We start from the raw sequence: 19257 nt of genomic DNA on the forward strand, positions 1-19257 counted from the left end.
ACTTCAGTGGGGCCCATCTGAAACTTACATCCTGCATCCTTCTGTTTTGTGTCAATTAGGCATACATGATGCTTTATAGTAGCTATCTAGGTGATATTGATATAAAATGTGCATTCAAATCAACTAGTATACCATGTTTATATATTGACAAGTTATGATTCAAGACAAGGACCAAACTTTTTGAACTTTCAGAATAAACTTACAGGGGTTTGTTTTCTTATAGTTATTTTATGTATATTGAATTAATGTGACTTGCATGTGAATTCTTATAATAGTATAACATACAGTTTTCTGCACCAGTTGTGTTATTTTATGTTCATTCACAAGAAAATTTATGCTGACGCAGTTCTTGTCTTCAACACTAATAAGCTGTCTTATTCTGCAGAAGGTAACTCTAGAAACCATTAACATGGTCATATTCTTGAAACTAATTATCTTTTCATACAACTCCTGCATTTTCTCATCAACAGAAATATTGTTAAGTAATTTTCCTTGTATCATGATTATCAGAAATATTCTTTGTACATATTACTTTCAAAAATATTCTGTATACCAACGCTTAAAAGGAGTTTTCAATGATATGTTAGATATTTTGTCGTTTATTATCATTTTGAGTCTTCAAGCCTGTAAGATTTTGCTTTAGATATTTATCAAAGGCTCTACACAATTTTAACTGCTCAATAATCTCCTCGTCTTGTTTGACTTTTCTTACTAAGTAACTGCTAATTATAACTTGTGTTTCCTGCAACTCTTCTGTTCTCATTTAATCAGTTCCTGGTGTATGGAAATGTATTTGAAAATCTTCAAGTATGAAATTATGCTGCAAATTTAATTGTTTTACTATTTTAGGATTTAATGAAAGTTTTCTGTTGAAATAAGAACAAATACAAAATTCAAGTTTGTATTTTTTTTCAACCAGAAATCCTATTGAGGGCAGTAACAGGGAAATTGTCAGATCTTTTAACTTTACAAAAATTGTACTTATTCTGGGTGTATTACTTTAATTTCTTAAAAATTGATCTGAGTTCTTACATATTTAATGATACATAATAGTAAAATGTTGAAAAATTTATTCCAAACATTGAAAGAACTAACACACATATATACTTGTATAATAGCAAACATACTGTTATTGTTTCATTGTTATGAATTATGTGAATCATTTGTGTGGTTCTTTTTTGCAGAATATTAATGTCTGTTGTATTTTCTTTGTTGATAAATTCATGTTTTCTTGCATATTTAGTCCTGATATACATATATATATATATGATATGTATTTTCTTAAAGTCTGCATCACTGTCAAATGTGTCATGTTCCAGCGGTGTGAACACTGGGTTGATGTTGATGATGAACTTTAACATTTTAGGCTAAGAGCAACATGAAGAGACAAATTAGTGGCTACATAGTATACTCTGGGGAGATCCGCAAACACATTCAACAGGAAAATCCTGACTGTACATTTGGGGAGATAAGTCGTATAGTGGGACTCAAGGTAACAATGTTGGTGTGACCTCCGCCTCGATGTTGTGGTCTCCAGAGTAGAATATTTGCATGTGCATTGCATGACTTTCATATTGTTGCATGCTTTTTGGTAATTTGTAGGAGAAGCCCCGTCGCCACCCAAGTGGTTACATATTGTTTTCCAAAGAAATGCGAAAAGTGATCACGCAAGAGGCCCCGTCTACATCTTTTGGAGAAATTAGTCGTTTAGTCGGAGAGAAGGTAATTGAGTCGGAAATATACTGAACAGATTATACCATACATTATTTAGATCTTTTGACTTCAAAATTTCTTCCTCAGTAATTAAGATATTGTAAAAACTGTGCAAAGAAACTTATATTATATCCAAGATATTTAAACGCTAAGTGTCATCAGACCTTTCTAAAGTAGGTATTTACTAAAGAAGTCAGTTTTTATTTAAAATTGGACACTTTTTTCCTAGAAGAAAATTGTCCACATCATTAGATTTTATAGTTTACCCATTTAAAATTAAAAAAAAAAAAAAAAAAAAAGTAGATCCTAACAATTTAGTAAATTGAAGATATGAAATTTTCATGTTAAATAGTGCGTGTAGAGTTCCAAATCAGTTAATGTTTCACAGGATTAAGTATAAGGTAACAACATTGTTAATGATTCTGGTATCTTGTCATACCCAGACAATTACAGGATCATTCACATTCTGTATGTGTAAACAATGTGGCATTTTATACTTCAGCAATTTTTTATTTGATTTTTAGGGTACATATATATGAATTATTTAGAATATTGAATGAATTTCAGTAGAGTGGTGGAAACTGTTAGATAGTGTTCAGATTAATGATGTTGGACAATACTTGAATGCTCTGCTATTTTTTCTCGCTGTCTCACATCCTAAGAATGCCCTCTTTATATTTTCTGTCATCAGTCACGCTACAAAACAAGCTTTCGTTTACCTGGTGTTGTGAGTGTATAATCGTTCTTTTGAATTTCAGAATTAAATAAATTCATTTCTTTCAAAGAGTTTTTGATTTTAGTCCTACATTTGAACTGTTGATTTGCTTGATGATGGTTTTATTCTGGGAGGTTCCTTTCCATTTTTTTTTTTTTTTTTTTGTGAATGCTTTATATGTATATATAAATAGATTGTTTGATCACTTCACCTAAATGTTGTATGTTGTGGATGTTGTACCTCACCAAGTATATGTTGTAGCTGACAGAATGAATGTTGTAAAATATTGTAATGTGGCGTCAAACGTTTTATGTTGTTGAATGATTTTGGATCATTTATGCATGAAGAGAATTACTTGATGAAATAAGAAAACAGAATGAAGATCCTTATTGATTGATTATGGTACTGGATTGTTCAACATATATTGAATATTGATGGAGAACATGCATGCAAGATGAATATCTGTTGTCTTTTACTAATGTAAGGGTTAGAGGTTGTTTGCCTACTTTATTGTAACAAATGCATCTTCTGGTAAGATATATACTGTCGGTAGGTATACTGTACTTCGTGTTTGATCACCAATTTACACTTAGTAATAATTTAACAAAGGCTACTTTCACCATAAATACAACACTGTGCATAATGACTTTCAAAAAATAAAATATGAAGAAATCACTATGAAACTAGCAAGACATTCAGAAGAATGAACTTTGTTAAGGTTATATTACTAGACTGATCAGCTACCTCTGTTTCCCTGAATACAAGATCACATTATACATGTAAAATGAAAGTAGAAGAATTTTGTACATGTAATATTTAATTGTTACACACTTTCTGATCAGATTTTTGAATATCTGATAAACAAATTAGAAATAAGTACAAACATGTCTTTATTCAAGTTGTTTTTCCTGAAGAGTAATATTTTATAGAAATCATTCTAGTGACTGGATTATGAAGGGGATTTTATAACAGTGATGGTGGTAGAATACTTACACTTGCATGGATAAATCATGGGGGGATGCCATATTAGGATTAAGGGTTTATCAGTATCAGAGCTTGCCGGTGATTGAAAGCAATGGTACCAGCGCTATATATGGTGAACGGTCATGCTCTGTTGGCCGTAACATATTTACTACTGGTAGTATAGTGGCTTATCTAGATACCTCTATCTGCATGCCAGTTAAATTGCATGTATTTATGCATTTCGGATAACTTTATATAATGTTTTGTTGTCAAAATTTTTGAATCTTTTGACTTCATGCAGTTGATATATTTCTGCAACTTTTTTTCTTTTGAAAAATGACAGTCTTAAGATTACATGAATAAATTCCCTTTTCAAATAGTGAAGCATGTTGACGTTTTGTGTTCTATTTTTATCTGTCAGCATGAACAATATTTGATGGCTCACATCATCAGTCTGGCATTAGTATTCAAGAAAGATGATTAGAATGGATAACAAAACAAGTTCATAATGTATCAACTTGATATTTGCAGACCATCATGATAAAATGTCTGGTAAATCTTTTTATTTGATAGGTGATGTTTGAATAGGTTTTGGCATGTTTGGAAAGAAAGTCAGAATTGTTTTTTCTTATTATTATTTATTTTTCTAAACTTAATACAGTTTATATTAGTCTTTCATTATACATGAAGTTGTTTTGATATTTAGTAAATGATGTCGAATTTTGATGTTGTTTGGTATTCCTTTAGTGGAGGAATTTATCAAAAGAGGAAAAAGAAAAATATGAGGAAAAAGCAAAGAAAGTAGCAGAAGAGCAACAAGCAAAACAGCAAGAAGCAGAACGAGCCTTCAATGAATCTCTAAATCGCTCTCAGAGTCCCTGGGATGGGGGACGGGCTTCACCAGGATCTTCAAGTCGACCTATCACTCCAGGAGGTAAGTAGCATGTCCCTGGAACAAGGGATGATCTTCAGACTCGTCAATGTATCACCCAGAAGGTAGGTCACAGCTCTTTGTGTTTAATGCAGATGTCTCTCAGGTGCAGAATACATTTTAGTTGATAGATCACTAAGATAACTTCCCTTGTATAACTTCTGCGGTGTTGGACTGTCAAGATTGCCCGGAGTCTTTTCATCATCTATCTGTAACAAGGTACCAAAGTTGATGTACTTTGTTTCTATAGTACCAGAGCTGCTGCAGCATTAGCCTCTTTCTGTACAGGACTAGTTAATGTTGAGTCCCTTCACCATAGTTAAAAGAACTGTGGATTATCACTGTACCAGGTAGATTCAACCATGTAACCTGGTGTCAAAGTGTGGAGCACAGAATTGTTGGGTCACCAAGGGAGCACTTCTGACCTGATATATAGCTACCTAGCTGGTGGTGGTATGCTTCAGTTCAAATTATATTTTTCTTTGCATAACTTATTTATACTTAAGTAGCTGGTGATGGTAACATATACAGAGTAGCTTCCCCTTATCCTATGATTTTTTTTTTTTTTTGTCATTTTTTTTTTTCTTTTTGTTACATGTACAATGTACTTTGTATTTTGTTGTTAGTTTGCACTCTGCTTTTAGATTTAATTATTGTAGCAGAGCTTTTCACTTTACATTCTTTAAAATCAATATTTCATTTGTCTTATGTTACATTATTTTAGCCCAGTGATAACCTTCTTTCACTCTGATGCTCTCATGGCTGAATGTTAAATTTTGCTGTACTATGTGCTTGAAATTAATTCATCTTTAATTTATTGCTTTGGTAAATCTCCCAAATAGTTTGTTTTGTTGTGAAGAATAAGTACCTACCAATAGGTTATTTAGATCTCCAACATAAAATAATGGACTCAAAGAATAAATTTCATTAATTACAAGAAAATTAATAATCGTACAACTTGTAAAATGTAAATGATATAAGAGATTTTAACGGGAAAAAAAGGGAGAAACGGCAAAAAATATTCAAAATTTAGTAAATACCACCCTCCATTGGGATAATCATTCGGAACTATCAAAATTGTCCTTAAATGAAAGAAATGTGTTGTGCCTTTTTTTTTTAGTTTGGCTCACTGTATCTCTACCACTGCTTGATTGATTTTAAAGCTTTGTGTGTTTTTCTGTTGTAGTATGTTGGACAGCTATTTTGAATGTAATGGTTTTGTTTACAGGCTACCAAGGTCAATACAATTATCAGAGCTATGGTACACCACAAGGTGCTCAGTCACAACAATACACACCCATGCAAGGTAAGCTAGGTGTTCCTCACCACACCTGCATACTAGGCAGTGGTCACTTACGAACACCAGGGCGCCAGTCACAGATATGTGTCTCACAGACACTGTTGGATGAGGCCTTACATTGGTTACAGGGTTTTAAAAAGAGAACAATTCACATTTATCTCAGTCTTAAATACATTACTTACACCAGTTTTCTCAATGAGGCATGAAAAGTGGAAAGTTCCAAAAATTTTTGTTGGTTGTGGACCCACATAATCAGTGAGAACAGGATTACTCATGAGCCACATTAGAACTTGCTGAAAAAACACCACAGTTTTTAAATTCCTTGTTATTGTCATAAATGTGGTCTTCCTAGAAGTGATTCATCTACAGTACTGATAGGAATTGTGGTTCTTAATTGACAGACCATGAATGAGTTTTGCAGTTGAAGTTTCCTTTCACTTTTTGAGATGATTACAGTTAACAGGAACTTCCAGCTTTGGTCTTTACTTAATATAATTTAGGAGCAACAAGTTATGACGAGATAAATCATGTGTAAGGAAAAAATTTAGAACTACATAATTTCACATGTATCAAATGAATGAAAAAGATGTATACATATTATGGCATTATTATGTAATTACACCAGTGATGAAAACACAGATTTAGTATATTAAAAATCATAGAAAATATTGTAGTATTTATCCTGCTATAGGTAAAGGGGACCAATGGCATAACCTCTGGGCTCAAGTCAGGGGGTAGGCTTATTACAGGATAACACTTGTTGGTGGTTTTACTTCACAAACATGGGTGTGCATATTATCAGGTATAATCTTAATGCTGGACAAATGAAGCAATAGTGCAATAAATCTTACAACTCAGAAAAATAGATTAACATAAATAGCTTATTTAGCACAAGTTTAACAGCTGTATATAGGTGGTGGTGGGAGCCAGTCAGATGCATGTCTTTAGTGTTTAAATGTGTTTGCTCACAGAAAACTCCATTATTCTTCAAAAAAATTTCAGCATTTTTGAAGAAGTAACATTTCTAAAAGCTTATGAGAAACAATTTTAAGAAACACAACAAAGTTGAACTAAGTAAAAGTTATCATGTAAAAAGCTTATCAGGTCCAAGTCCTACAGCTGATTACAGTGATCAGTAGATTAAAAATGGTGATTTTTTGCATGTGCATGTAAGCTTTCTAGAGTAGTCTGGATGGTTGTATACTAGTGCCACACTGCCACTTTTGACATCATCACATGTCTGCATATTTAGTTTCAGCCCTTTACGGTCACTTGTGAATCATCACAATACAGTATGATTCCATTGTATATCCACTGGTCCTGCCCGACTTCCTGCATTATTTAATGCACAATAGATATTGGAAAGGAAGGGAGGGAAAAGCACTGATTCCCCAATTTTGTTCTCTCCTGTCATACATCTGCCATTCTAATCACCTCAGCACCACTGGATTGCATGGATAATTTGAAAGAGCTACATTTATACAGTCTTCATTCTACCCAATTTTCATTCCTGCATGAGCTGTTTCCATTGAAAGGATTTGGTCAGTTTTGGCCACCCAAAAATCCATCACAATTGAAAACCTTACTTTCTTGATGTGAAAAAGCATTTTCCATTTATGACTGCCATGGAGAACAACTTTGAAAAAAAAAATGTTTTATAAAGTGCATGTTTGAACAAACTTAGATTTTTTATTATTGTGAATAATATCTGCAAGGGAAATTTTAAGTCTCTTTAGCATAAATTTAATGATCTGGAATTCAAATTTTGCAGTTGTTTGGAAAATTCCAGTTGGTTACCATATAAACCATAACTAAAAACTTTAATTACAATATCAGGAAAGTATCTAAACTTTGTTAAATAGCATTTTCAAAATTCAATTAAAGGTTCTGAATTCTGATGGAATTGGGAGGCAGAACATAACTGAAATCATACCAAGTCCTCAATATCTGATAATGTGGTTTTTGTTGTTGTCTGGTTATAAGCTTATTAGATAATATTATAAAAATTAAGCAGGTAATTGACAAATTGTTTTATGTATTTTTTTTTATTTATCAGTTCTATAAACAAACCTTATCACCAGACAAAGTCATTGGTTTATTTTACTATTTGATTGTGAATGAATTATACATCGTCTTAAATATTATTTTTATACTTGAATGATTTACTTTATTGTTTATCTTGTGATTGTTTGCTTGATATATTTTCCCTTTAAACTTGTGTAAACAAACAAAGTTGGACTTAAACTTGACAGGACCTGATAATAATAGAAAATAAATCATCTCTTTCATGATCTGTATGGAATAAAGTGGCTTCTTAGTTTGTTTACACAGGTTATAAGGTGTTTCAATTTATTTTGTGGTTGGCCGTTTGTTGCTGTAGCTTTTTGGTATGGTTTTCCTTTGATTTTATTTGCGAAGGTTTACACAATGTCCCTACGCCAGGGATGGCACCACGTCCAGGCCAGGGGATGTCGCCCATGACTCCGCAGCGCCAGTACATGCCTTACACACAGCAGTCTCATTCGGGGATGCGCCCTATGTCCATGGGACAGGGACCCTACCCTGGCAGCCCCCAGGGTCAGCCTCATACACCCCACCCAGGCATGGCTAGTCCCCACCCTGCTATGTCCCCAGGTCCCACCCCCGGGACTGTGGCAGTCTATCCAGGAATGCCTCCTAGTCCGCATGCGGGTATGCCACCCCAAAGCATGGGTCAAGGTAGGAGAAGCAGTGTGTCGGAGGTTTCAGTTTTACAAAATGTGTCTCTTTGAATAGTTTTGGATAATATATTATTACCTTCAAACTAAGCAGCAATCCTTGAATAAAGTAAAAATAACAAAATTATTCTCATGCATTTACACAGAGTGAATGACACTTTTCAAAAAGGAAGAAATTTATTGATATATCCAAGAATTGAAACCAAAGAACATGATAACTAGTGCCTGATTAACTGTCTTTCAACTAATTAGACTGCTTACAAATGTATTAACCTTACATTTATACTGCAGTAAATGTCATGTTTCACTTTGATGAGTCCCCACCAATAACCCTACTGTAGGACCATACATAAATATTGTTAGAAATTGTGGGACCAGTTGTCTCCCCATTAACAAACCCTAGCATTAAACTTACCACATCATCATTATGTGTTACTGTTGATTCTAGGAACAGTTATCTCCCCCCTTAACAAGACCCTATCATTAAACGCATCATAATGTATAAATACTATCGATAGGAACAGTTATCTCCCCATTAACAAGACCCTGTCATTAAACACGTCACAATGTGTAAGTGCTATTGATAGGAACAGTTATCTCCCCATTAACAAGACCCTGTCATAAACCCTTTCGGCGCCAAATATCTCTCACAGTGTACAGCTCGGTGCCAAATATCTCTCACAGTGTACAGCTCGGTGCCAAATATCTCTCACAATGTACAGCTCAGTGCCAAATATCTCTCACAATGTACAGCTCAGTGCCAAATATCTCTCACAATGTACAGCTCAGCGCCAAATTTTACAAAAATATATATAATAAAGATATAAAAATTATCGACCAAAGTCGCCTACGGCGGCCTGTCTGCATGTCGACTTTAGTCGCCTGCAGCTCCGAAAATGCTATTGATAGGAACAGTTATCTCCCCATTAACTAGACCCTTTCATTAAACACATCATAATGTGTTGCCAGTAATTTTAGGAACAGTTATCTCCCCATTAACTAGACCCTTTCATTAAACACATCATAATGTGTTGCCAGTAATTTTAGGAACAGTTATCTCCTCATTAACTAGATCCTACTGTTTGACTTACCATATTATGATAATGTGTAAATGTTATTGAGAGGAACAGTTATCTCTCCATTAACTAGATCCTACTGTTTGACTTACCATATCATGATGTCGTGACGACACAATGTTGCTGTAGAATGTAAGTCCAGTTATCTCCCCACTAACAAGTTTGATCCAACCATTAAGCATACAGTAGGACCACACAGTGTTGCTGTGGAACATAAGACCAGTTGTTTCCCCATTAACTAGACCCCATCATTAACTTTACCAATGGACCACATACTGTAAATTGTAGGACACTCCACCATTAACCTTACCAATGGACCACATACTGTAAATTGTAGGACACTCCACCATTAACCTTACCAATGGACCACATACTGTAAATTGTAGGACACTCCACCATTAACCTTATCAATGAACCACATACTGTAAATTGTAGGACACTCCACCATTAACCTTACCAATGGACCACATACTGTAAATTGTAGGACACTCCACCATTAACCTTATCAATGAACCACATACTGTAAATTGTAGGACACTCCACCAGTAACTCCTCACGCTTCACCTTAGCCATGGCACTGTGATTTGTTCTTTATGTCTGCCTTTCTGTCATTCTGATATAAGTCCTATTTAGTGACAGTGCTTGATAAAACTTCACAAATATTTTTTATATTGGACATGCCTTTTACTGATTTAGATATTTGTGTGAGGTTGTGATCACTATTACAAAAGATTGTTGTTTCACCATCACACCCTGTGTCATCGCTAGCAATATGACGAGGGACAGTCATCAAAGATACTTTGACTAGTTTCATTATCACTGCTATACATATGATCAAATAGAAATTCACATATTGGCATTTTTTAATTTATTTTTTTTAGTTAGAATAAGTGTATGAAGCATGCTCAATGATATGGTTTTTGGTTTTTTTTTTTTGTCAAAGCATGTCAGGACTGCTGTAGACCTGAGATGTTGATTCAGTGGTGTAGCATGATGTATGTTATTTCTTTTTTTACTTATTTTAGTTCCTACATGTAGTGTAGTGAATGTATGGGTAGTAGGATATATTACTAGCTTCTTATGATATTTCATAGAACTCAGGAAAGAAAACAATTACCTTAAATAAGGCGATGAGGTATCAGTTGCTAACTTCTGCCTTTTAACTATCTTTCAAATAGGGCTGTAGCTGGGCCACCCATTTCGGGTCAGTTTTGATCTTGACCTGGGTAAAAAATGTTTACCCGAGTCAGTGCTACTTAGTGCTATTGTAAAGTTCACTAGAAAATGTTTTCTTACAAGCGTATGATAATTGTAACTCTACAAAGTCTGAAAACACATCATAGTAGTCATTTTCCTGATCTAGTCAATAATGTCTGGACTACTATATAAGTCTGAACCATGTTGGTTAGCCAAACAAACTTGACAAATCGACCTTTATCACCAATACCATCCTTTCTTGAACTTGTGGTGATTACGTTACTAAAACTTGCAGGTAATCAGGTACTGGTCAGGTTTCAGTGATCAAGTATCCGGGTGAAAGTTGTGTACCTTTGACAGCCCTTCTTTCTAGTCTGGTTGATATTGTGAAAACTTTGAACTTTGGGATATTTCATTGAATGGTTCTCCTGTTTTGGTAACAAAAACATAAAAATGTCAACCTACATGAGGAGGCTCTCTTACATGTTTGTTTGCTGGTTCCATTAGCTGTTGCATTCTATCCAAAGTTATTGGGGTCTAGTGTCTTGTCCATGGACACAATCACAAAAGCTGAGGGCTCCTTGTGATCTCAGCTTCATAAGAAACACAAAAGTACATCAAATACAAACATGGAACTACACATTTCAAATTTTCACCTCAAGTTGCATCAATACTTTACTGACAGAGCCATCATTGACTCCTGTCCATATTTTGAATCTGTCTCTTTTTTCTGTTTTTTACTTGAAAGTGTAAGTTGTCCCTTTTGTGACAGTGTCAGTTGTACCTATTCTGACAGCATCAGTGGTTCCTGTAGTGACAGCATCAGACATCCCTTTTGTGACAATGTCAGTTGTACCTATTCTGACAGCATCAGTTGTTCCTGTAGTGACAGCATCAGACATCTCTATTGTGACAGTGTCAGTTGTACCTATTCTGACAGCATCAGTTGTTCCTGTTGTGACAGCATCAGACATCCCTTTTGTGACAATGTCAGTTGTACCTATTCTGACAGCATCAGTTGTTCCTGTAGTGACAGCATCAGACATCTCTATTGTGACAGTGTCAGTTGTACCTATTCTGACAGCATCAGTTGTTCCTGTTGTGACAGCATCAGACATCTCTATTGTGACAGTGTCAGTTGTACCTATTCTGACAGCATCAGTTGTTCCTGTTGACAGTGACTATTGTGACAGTGTCAGTTGCACCTATTCTGACAGCATCAGTTGTTCCTGTTGTGACAGCATCAGACATCTCTATTGTGAAAGTGTCAGTTGTACCTATTCTGACAGCATCAGTTGTTCCTGTTGTGACAGCATCAGACATCTCTATTGTGACAGTGTCAGTTGTACCTATTCTGACAGCATCAGTTGTTCCTGTTGTGACAGCATCAGACATCTCTTTTGTGACAGTGTCAGTTGTACCTATTCTGACAGCATCAGTGGTTCCTGTAGTGACAGCATCAGACATCTCTATTGTGACAGTGTCAGTTGTACCTATTCTGACAGCATCAGTGGTTCCTGTAGTGACAGCATCAGACATCTCTATTGTGACAGTGTCAGTTGTACCTATTCTGACAGCATCAGTGGTTCCTGTAGTGACAGCATCAGACATCTCTATTGTGACAGTGTCAGTTGTACCTATTCTGACAGCATCAGTTGTTCCTGTTGTGACAGCATCAGACATCTCTTTTGTGACAGTGTCAGTTGTACCTATTCTGACAGCATCAGTGGTTCCTGTAGTGACAGCATCAGACATCTCTATTGTGACAGTGTCAGTTGTACCTATTCTGACAGCATCAGTGGTTCCTGTAGTGACAGCATCAGACATCTCTTTTGTGACAGTGTCAGTTGTACCTATTCTGACAGCATCAGTGGTTCCTGTAGTGACAGCATCAGACATCTCTATTGTGACAGTGTCATTTGTCCCTATTGTGACAGTGTCAATTGTCCAGGGGATGAGTGTCCTTGTTGTGACAACATCAGTTGTCCCTATTGTGACAGTGTCAATTGTCCCTATTGTGGCAGTGTCAATTGTCCAGATGATGAGTGTCTCTGTTGTGACAACATCAGTTGTCCCTATTGTGACAGTGTCATTTGTCCAGGGGATGAGTGTCCCTTATGTGACAACATCTGTTGTCCCTATTGTGACAGTGTCATTTGTCCAGGGGATGAGTGTCCCTTATGTGACAACATCAGTTGTCCCTATTGCGACAGTGTCATTTGTCCAGGGGATGAGTGTCCCTTATGTGACAACATCAGTTGTCCCTATTGTGACAGTGTCATTTGTCCAGATGATGAGTGCCCCTGTTGTGACAACATCAGTTGTCCCTATTGTGAAAGGGCCAGTTGTCCCTATTATGATGATGTCAGTTGTTCCAATTATAACAGTGTTGGTTGTCACTATTTTAACAGCATCATTTGTCCTACTTGTGATGGAACAAAAAAGTTAAGAATAAAAAGGAAAATACTACAACAACAACTAGCCATATACATATTATCTCCAAAGTTAAAATTGATAATTGAGGGCAAAATATGAAAAAATTACTGTTAGGCTTTTGAAAAAGTTGGAAGAAAATAGGTAATACCAGGTGTAAGAGAAGGATGTCTTCATCATCAACACCTGCCATGTTAATCCTAGTCAATTAAGTTAGTTAACAAAACCACCAGTCATATTAATGAGCATCAAACACATCTAACTTCATATTGCACAAGGAAATACAATATTTTCCAAAGCAATCACATTGTCAACCAGAAAATTTCCCCATAGTCATTAACAACCTTCATCTCTTGAAACATTGAGTACACAACATTTTTCATGGAAATTGCGATATTGGGAAAGAGGCCATGAATGTTATATGCAATGCTTAAAACCTTAGGTCAGGGAAGCAGAAATGTCTAGACATGGAAAGTGGACAGATACTTCACAATAAGAAGATGTAGATGACTTGTAATAGACCTAAGTCAGGATCATAGTATTTTGAGATAGGAAATTTTGTCTTGTATTTTGATTTCTTTTCTCCATACTGAGAAGTTCTGTATCTGTGCTCACATCTTTATCCTGTAATATTTGGTCAATACTGCATGTATGGAAACATTCAACCAAAGCTCTTGTCCTATCAAGGAAGGGTAAAATGGATGCTATGCTACATTTATGTCTAACTCTGTGGTGCTGAGGCTGTCTGGAACTGAGCTATAGTTTGAAACTGCAAAATTGTTCCTCAAGTTTGTGAGGATTTAAATCTACCATACAAGTTTTTGAAATTTATAAGGAATTCATGAAGCTGGGTATCATGTGAATATGTATGTATGAGGTATTGAATTCTGTACTTCAGTATATGTTGAAAATCCATTGAAATGAAAGTGTTAAATACAATGGATTAATGCAGTCTGCCTCTGAGACTGAAAATGGATATATTATGTATTACTTAACAACATCCCTGGAATATGTTATTGCAGTAAGTTATGTACACCATATATAGTCAAAGTGTTGGAGGAGATAACTCTGTAAGTTTCAAACATAAGGTATGGTTGTATCTAGGATAACGGCATTTCTGGGTCATTTAGTCACTGGATATCAAGCCATTAGCCAGATTAATACATGCTACGGATAGGTAGGCCTTCAGATGTTGTGTAGTCTTTCAACATTTAAATAGATTTTATTTATGACAACCTGCTTGTGTTTCATTTCAAAGGTCCCCAGATGGCACCTCCACCCCCACCGCCACGTCCCCCATCTCCGATGTTTGTGAGTGTACCCCCCAGAACGCAGAGGCTGCTGCACTCAGAGGCTTACCTAAGGTAGGAGCTATAGAGGAGATTAACTACTTTATAAAAGGGAAAAGATGATGGAACCTAACAGATTGTTAGAATTCTTGTCCAGTTGGATCCTTCATGTTAAAACTACAGTGGATTGATACTGTAAAGTGTATAATTGTGATAAAATGTTTTATTTAAATTCACAATTTTCATGATATCCATCACAAAGTTTGAGTTACAACATTTTGTTGCTCAGATCCATGTAAACAACTTTGTATGCAAATCTATATTGTATTTTCAGATATATAGAGGGGCTAAGTGCTGACAAACCACACATCAGTGACTGGGAGAAGAACCTGTCTGCCACTTCAGATAATACTTTAACAGATGAGAGCCGTTTACCTGCCCATTGGCTGGCCCAGGGTGCTGGTTACCATGGAAATGTAACAGATGCATTATGGGCATTACGAGATCTTATGATGAAGGACACAATGAACATATCACGCACCTTGCCATTTGAGGCTCTGTGTAAGTACAAAGAGTGACTCACAATTACACTAAATCTGTCAGACCTCGTTACTCTCTTCCTTTATGTAACAACTTTCATTTTGTTTTTGTCATGATTTATCTAATTTTGCCACAAGATCAGTGGAAGTCCATATACCAAAACAGGATTAGTACAAAAGAAAATGGAAATTACATTTGTTATCTGAGTATGGTGATTACCAATATTGGTATCAGCAATATGACATCATTTGTGATAAGAATGAAACTTAATCACATTTCACCATTTCTGTACATCAATGAAAGTAAATCATGATAAATCTTTATCAGTTTAGTTGATTTAAAAATATTTTATTGTTTGAATTCAGTGATGATCATTTATATTGAATTGCCTGAATTCTGTGTTATATTTATTTTTTCAGACTTTGTACTAAAGTCGGGACTCATGCTTTTAAATGAAATGAAATGTAAGACAAAGTCTTCAAATTTCTATCTTAAAGTTATGTCATGTATTTAGTTTGACTTGGCAATATTATGTTTTTTACAGGATCAAAAGTAGACAGGTGTTTGCCACGTAAATCTACCTTCCAATGCCACATGCCCTGCCGATAAATCTGTAGTTCTTCCTGGATAGGACGCGGCAGTGTGACCTGTGTCCTGTTGTTGGCTACTATATTGATGTCAATTAGACTTAGGAGGATTTGCTGTTGTGACATGTCGCTCCTGTGTTGTGATTTGTCACTAGTGGGCTAATTTAAATATTTGTGGGTTTATACTGTTGAATTTAGTCCGCATCTATGTGTTGGAATTGCTCTTGATGTGTTCAAAATTGCATTAGTAACATTGGACTTATTTAACAAGTAGAGCATTTGTCAGCATGTAGGGTCATCATTTCACTGAGATCACAGAGTACAACAATGTGTGGACAATACGAGCCAGTGACAGGGTAATCCTGGATCACAAAGTAGGTTCAACCAGGTCATAAACTACAACAATGTGTGGATAATATGAGCCTGTAACGGGATAATCCTGGATCACAAAGTACAACAATGTGTGGACATACGAACCAGAGACAGGTTCACAAAGGTCATGAACTACAACAATGTGTGGACCCAGCACGACCCTGTTAGGGATCATCCTGAGGGAGATGCACTGGGATTCAGGTCAACTACTAGCCCAACAGAAAGTTATTACACCATACAAATATTTGATATCTTTGAAGTCAACACTCTCAAGATTAAATAAAAGACCATACAAAAACAGAATAAAGTGTTGTAGTAGCTGGCAGTTTCTAAAGATCAAAGTGAGGTATTTAATAGTTAATCAAATAAATACAGTGTTTTAAATCATTGTAATTTCTCTCTAAATGCTGGATGAAGGTTTCTTTGTGAATGTAATGACCCACCTTCTTAATCTCAGAACCAATAAAGAAAAGTCCCTTGGGATGTTTAAGAAACAGAACTGGACCAAAGTATGGTAGTACTTTATTGTGAATCTCAGGGATGTGGAGGCGTTTATATTAGTATTCTTATGAAAGTGTGCTGGACAAAGATGTCTTTTGATTGTTGTGAGTGGTATACAAGGTATTCCAGAAATTAATGATATGTGGGGAAGGGATGGAACAGAAAACATGGTGGTTTTGTTTAAACTATTGGATTGAGCTGATTTTTCTGGGGCCCAAAATGCAAATATTAACTGGTTTTAAAAATCAGTTACTAATTGCCAAATCTTACCTCCTCCCTCCCCATATAATCTTGGATGACACAAGTGAAGGTGTGTTTGTATATATGTGTGTGTGTGAATGCAATGTGAATCTGCAATTCTGTGCTGGTGTTTGTGAGCGAATTAGTAATTTGGTGAGATGTGCAAGAAGCCTGCTGTAAGTTAGCATGGACAATTAAGAAATGTTATTTGCTACATAATTACATAATATTAGACATATTGTGTTCAAACTTGACATTATATATTGTGTTCAAAATAATATGATTAAGGAACCTATAAGCATTTTACGAAAGTAAAGTTCCTACTTAAAATAATGAAGTAGGGAAATGTACAGTGTTATAGACTTGTGATTTTATGTGAAGTGATAATGTTTTGTGTACAAGTTATTAGTCTGGAGGCCCCCAATTACACTGTAATATTTATACAATGCAAATGAGAAAGTCTATAGAATTCCATTGCATTTATCGATTGGTGCACATATTTGTTAAAACTTGATGGGATCCTATTGTAAGGTTAAGCATTTAATGCAGAAAATGATCTCACTTAGAGTAATGTTCTTAAGTCATAATTTTGCTGTTTACATACATGCATGTTTTGTCTCAAGTTTTACTCTGAAGATATATTTTACAAATTTTGAGTGGAACTGGTTTATTTTTGGATGTCATGAATGCTGCAGTTATTTAGAAGTGTTGAAGAGCTTGTGGTGATTAACATATGCAGAAGATTTTTGGATTTGGTATGAGGTCTACAGAAATCCATATTTGTAACAGGTACAGTACCAATATAAAATCAAAAGGAAATATATTGATAAGATAATATTAATAAGAAATGATGAGAGTATAAAAAGTCAAATGCATGGTAAATATAAGCCAAAATTCAGAGAGATTCAAAAGATACAGATTGGAAGTCTTTTCAGAACTGACCTGGTAACTGTTTTGTCAAATGATATAACAGTTGTTTGATCTCTGTGAGAGGCTTGGTATACAAAATGAACAATTAATACTCAAATCTTGTCAGTATTGTTGATTTTCTTGTTCATTCATCATCACCGTCTCGCATCATTAACTTAATGTGTTCCTTTCTGGTCCAACACTTAGCTTCTCTTTAGATAAGCTAATTGTGATGTGCCGTAATTGCACCATTTTCAGCATAGTTCTCTACAATGTTACTTATAACTTTGACTTTTTAAATGTTGTTAAAATATATTCAATGGAAAGGAGAATTCTATTTTGTTTGTTGTCATAGTAACACTTGTTGTATCATGTGACATGTGTCTCTAGTCATGTGAGTTTTTTTTACTTATAACATCATTACACCAAATAGGTCAGAACGAAATTGAGCTTAAATAATCTATCCAAAATACTGCTGAAAATATGTCAAGGGTATAAATACAGGCCATACAGATAAAACGGTTTTTGATAAAAGTTTTCTCCATCCTTTCAAAATAAATAACTTTTTTTTCCTGCAATTTATCTACTAAGATTAATTCAAATTTTCAAAGGTATGAAAATTTTTTTAGTTAAAAAAAATGAAGATAGATATTAGACAGTTGAGGGAGAGGAATACATTGTGAGTTTTGGTTCTAGTGGTGCAATCTCGCAGTTTTTTTTGTCTCTTTTGTCTTTGATATTTTTATTGTGAGAACTATTTATGATTGACTTGACTATATTTACAATTGTTCGTCAGCTTAATGTAATTGATCTAGAAGAGTAGTAGGGTTCAATTGATATAGAATTTAATAAATATTTAAAATATGTCAATTTTGTTTATTTTTTGTTCATGCTAGATTACCTCCTTCAACAGCTTTAGATGTTCTGTTGTATACAAGAGGTACACTCTTAGTATAGAACATCAGTAGTGAGTCAGTTGATAAGGTATTTAGTGTCAAGACACTTGTGCCTTTAACACTCCAAATGTCGACACGGTGAGGTCTGATGGAAGAACATTTTAGTCTTCTTAAGACAAAGGACATCTTGATGAAGTCAACCTGAGAGAAATTGAGAGAGCACAGACGAGCTTGCTTGGTGATAGTATTGTGAAATCCTTTCCAGGAGAACAAGTCCTCTGTCAGACTTGTAGGGCAGTAGTTGTGTTATCCTTTTGCCACTAGTGTCAACCTAAATTGATCACTACATTTTCTATTTTATATTGTACTTGCCTCCTGTGATGTGAGAAGATTTTCCGAGCTATTTCTGTATTTGCTTAGTGCAGTTGAAGTGTACATGTTTGTAATTTATGCTATAAAGGCCTACTCTAGAAGAGATCTTTGTAGTTATAAGGATGTGATCTTGGTTGGTTGGTTGGGTCTTCAGAGTCCTTTTCAGGAATCCAAGGGTCCTTGCTGCCTTTTGATAATCTTGCAGATGTAATGATGTTATGGTTGGTTAATCTCTGTGGTTATAAAATAGACATTTCAATATTCACGCCTTTCTGCTATTCATTAATTTATTAGATGACTTCTGGAGGGAGGTTCAGGTTTCCACTTTACCTAAAACTGCCAGCTTCCTTTTGGAATGGCACAATGCCATATACTATAAATCACTTATATTTTGCGTGGGATTTATTTTCACATAAATACACGAGGAAAGTCAATTGCAATAACTGGATGGCATTCATGTTGCTATCGGTTATCAATATCAGAGTCTTGAAGAGTCCAGGTCTCTG

General features: G+C 35.2%; 1 protein-coding gene across 15 annotated transcripts in view; it reads left to right on the top strand.

The window, feature by feature from the left end:
• The window catches only part of LOC132557048 (protein polybromo-1-like), a 53945-nt gene extending 35596 nt beyond the window's left edge, over positions 1-18349 (top strand). For 11 of the 15 annotated variants that reach the window (XM_060221516.1, XM_060221513.1, XM_060221518.1 and 8 more), the window contains 6 exons: positions 1367-1492; positions 4139-4325; positions 5551-5628; positions 14304-14409; positions 14669-14895; positions 15419-18349. In XM_060221516.1, coding sequence (XP_060077499.1) covers positions 1367-1492; positions 4139-4325; positions 5551-5628; positions 14304-14409; positions 14669-14895; positions 15419-15420 — 726 coding nt within the window. In that variant the 3' untranslated portion in view covers positions 15421-18349. Of the gene's footprint in view, positions 1-1366; positions 1493-1602; positions 1723-4138; positions 4326-5550; positions 5629-14303; positions 14410-14668; positions 14896-15418 lie in introns of all 15 variants that reach the window. The other 4 variants (XM_060221514.1, XM_060221520.1, XM_060221521.1 and 1 more) reach the window with 2 other exon arrangements.
• The last annotated feature ends 908 nt before the right edge of the window (positions 18350-19257 follow it).

Source organism: Ylistrum balloti, unplaced genomic scaffold (assembly GCF_031769215.1).
Source record: "Ylistrum balloti isolate Yb309-2 unplaced genomic scaffold, AGI_CSIRO_Ybal_v1 Utg370618, whole genome shotgun sequence".
NCBI classification, from domain to species: Eukaryota; Metazoa; Mollusca; class Bivalvia; order Pectinida; family Pectinidae; genus Ylistrum; species Ylistrum balloti.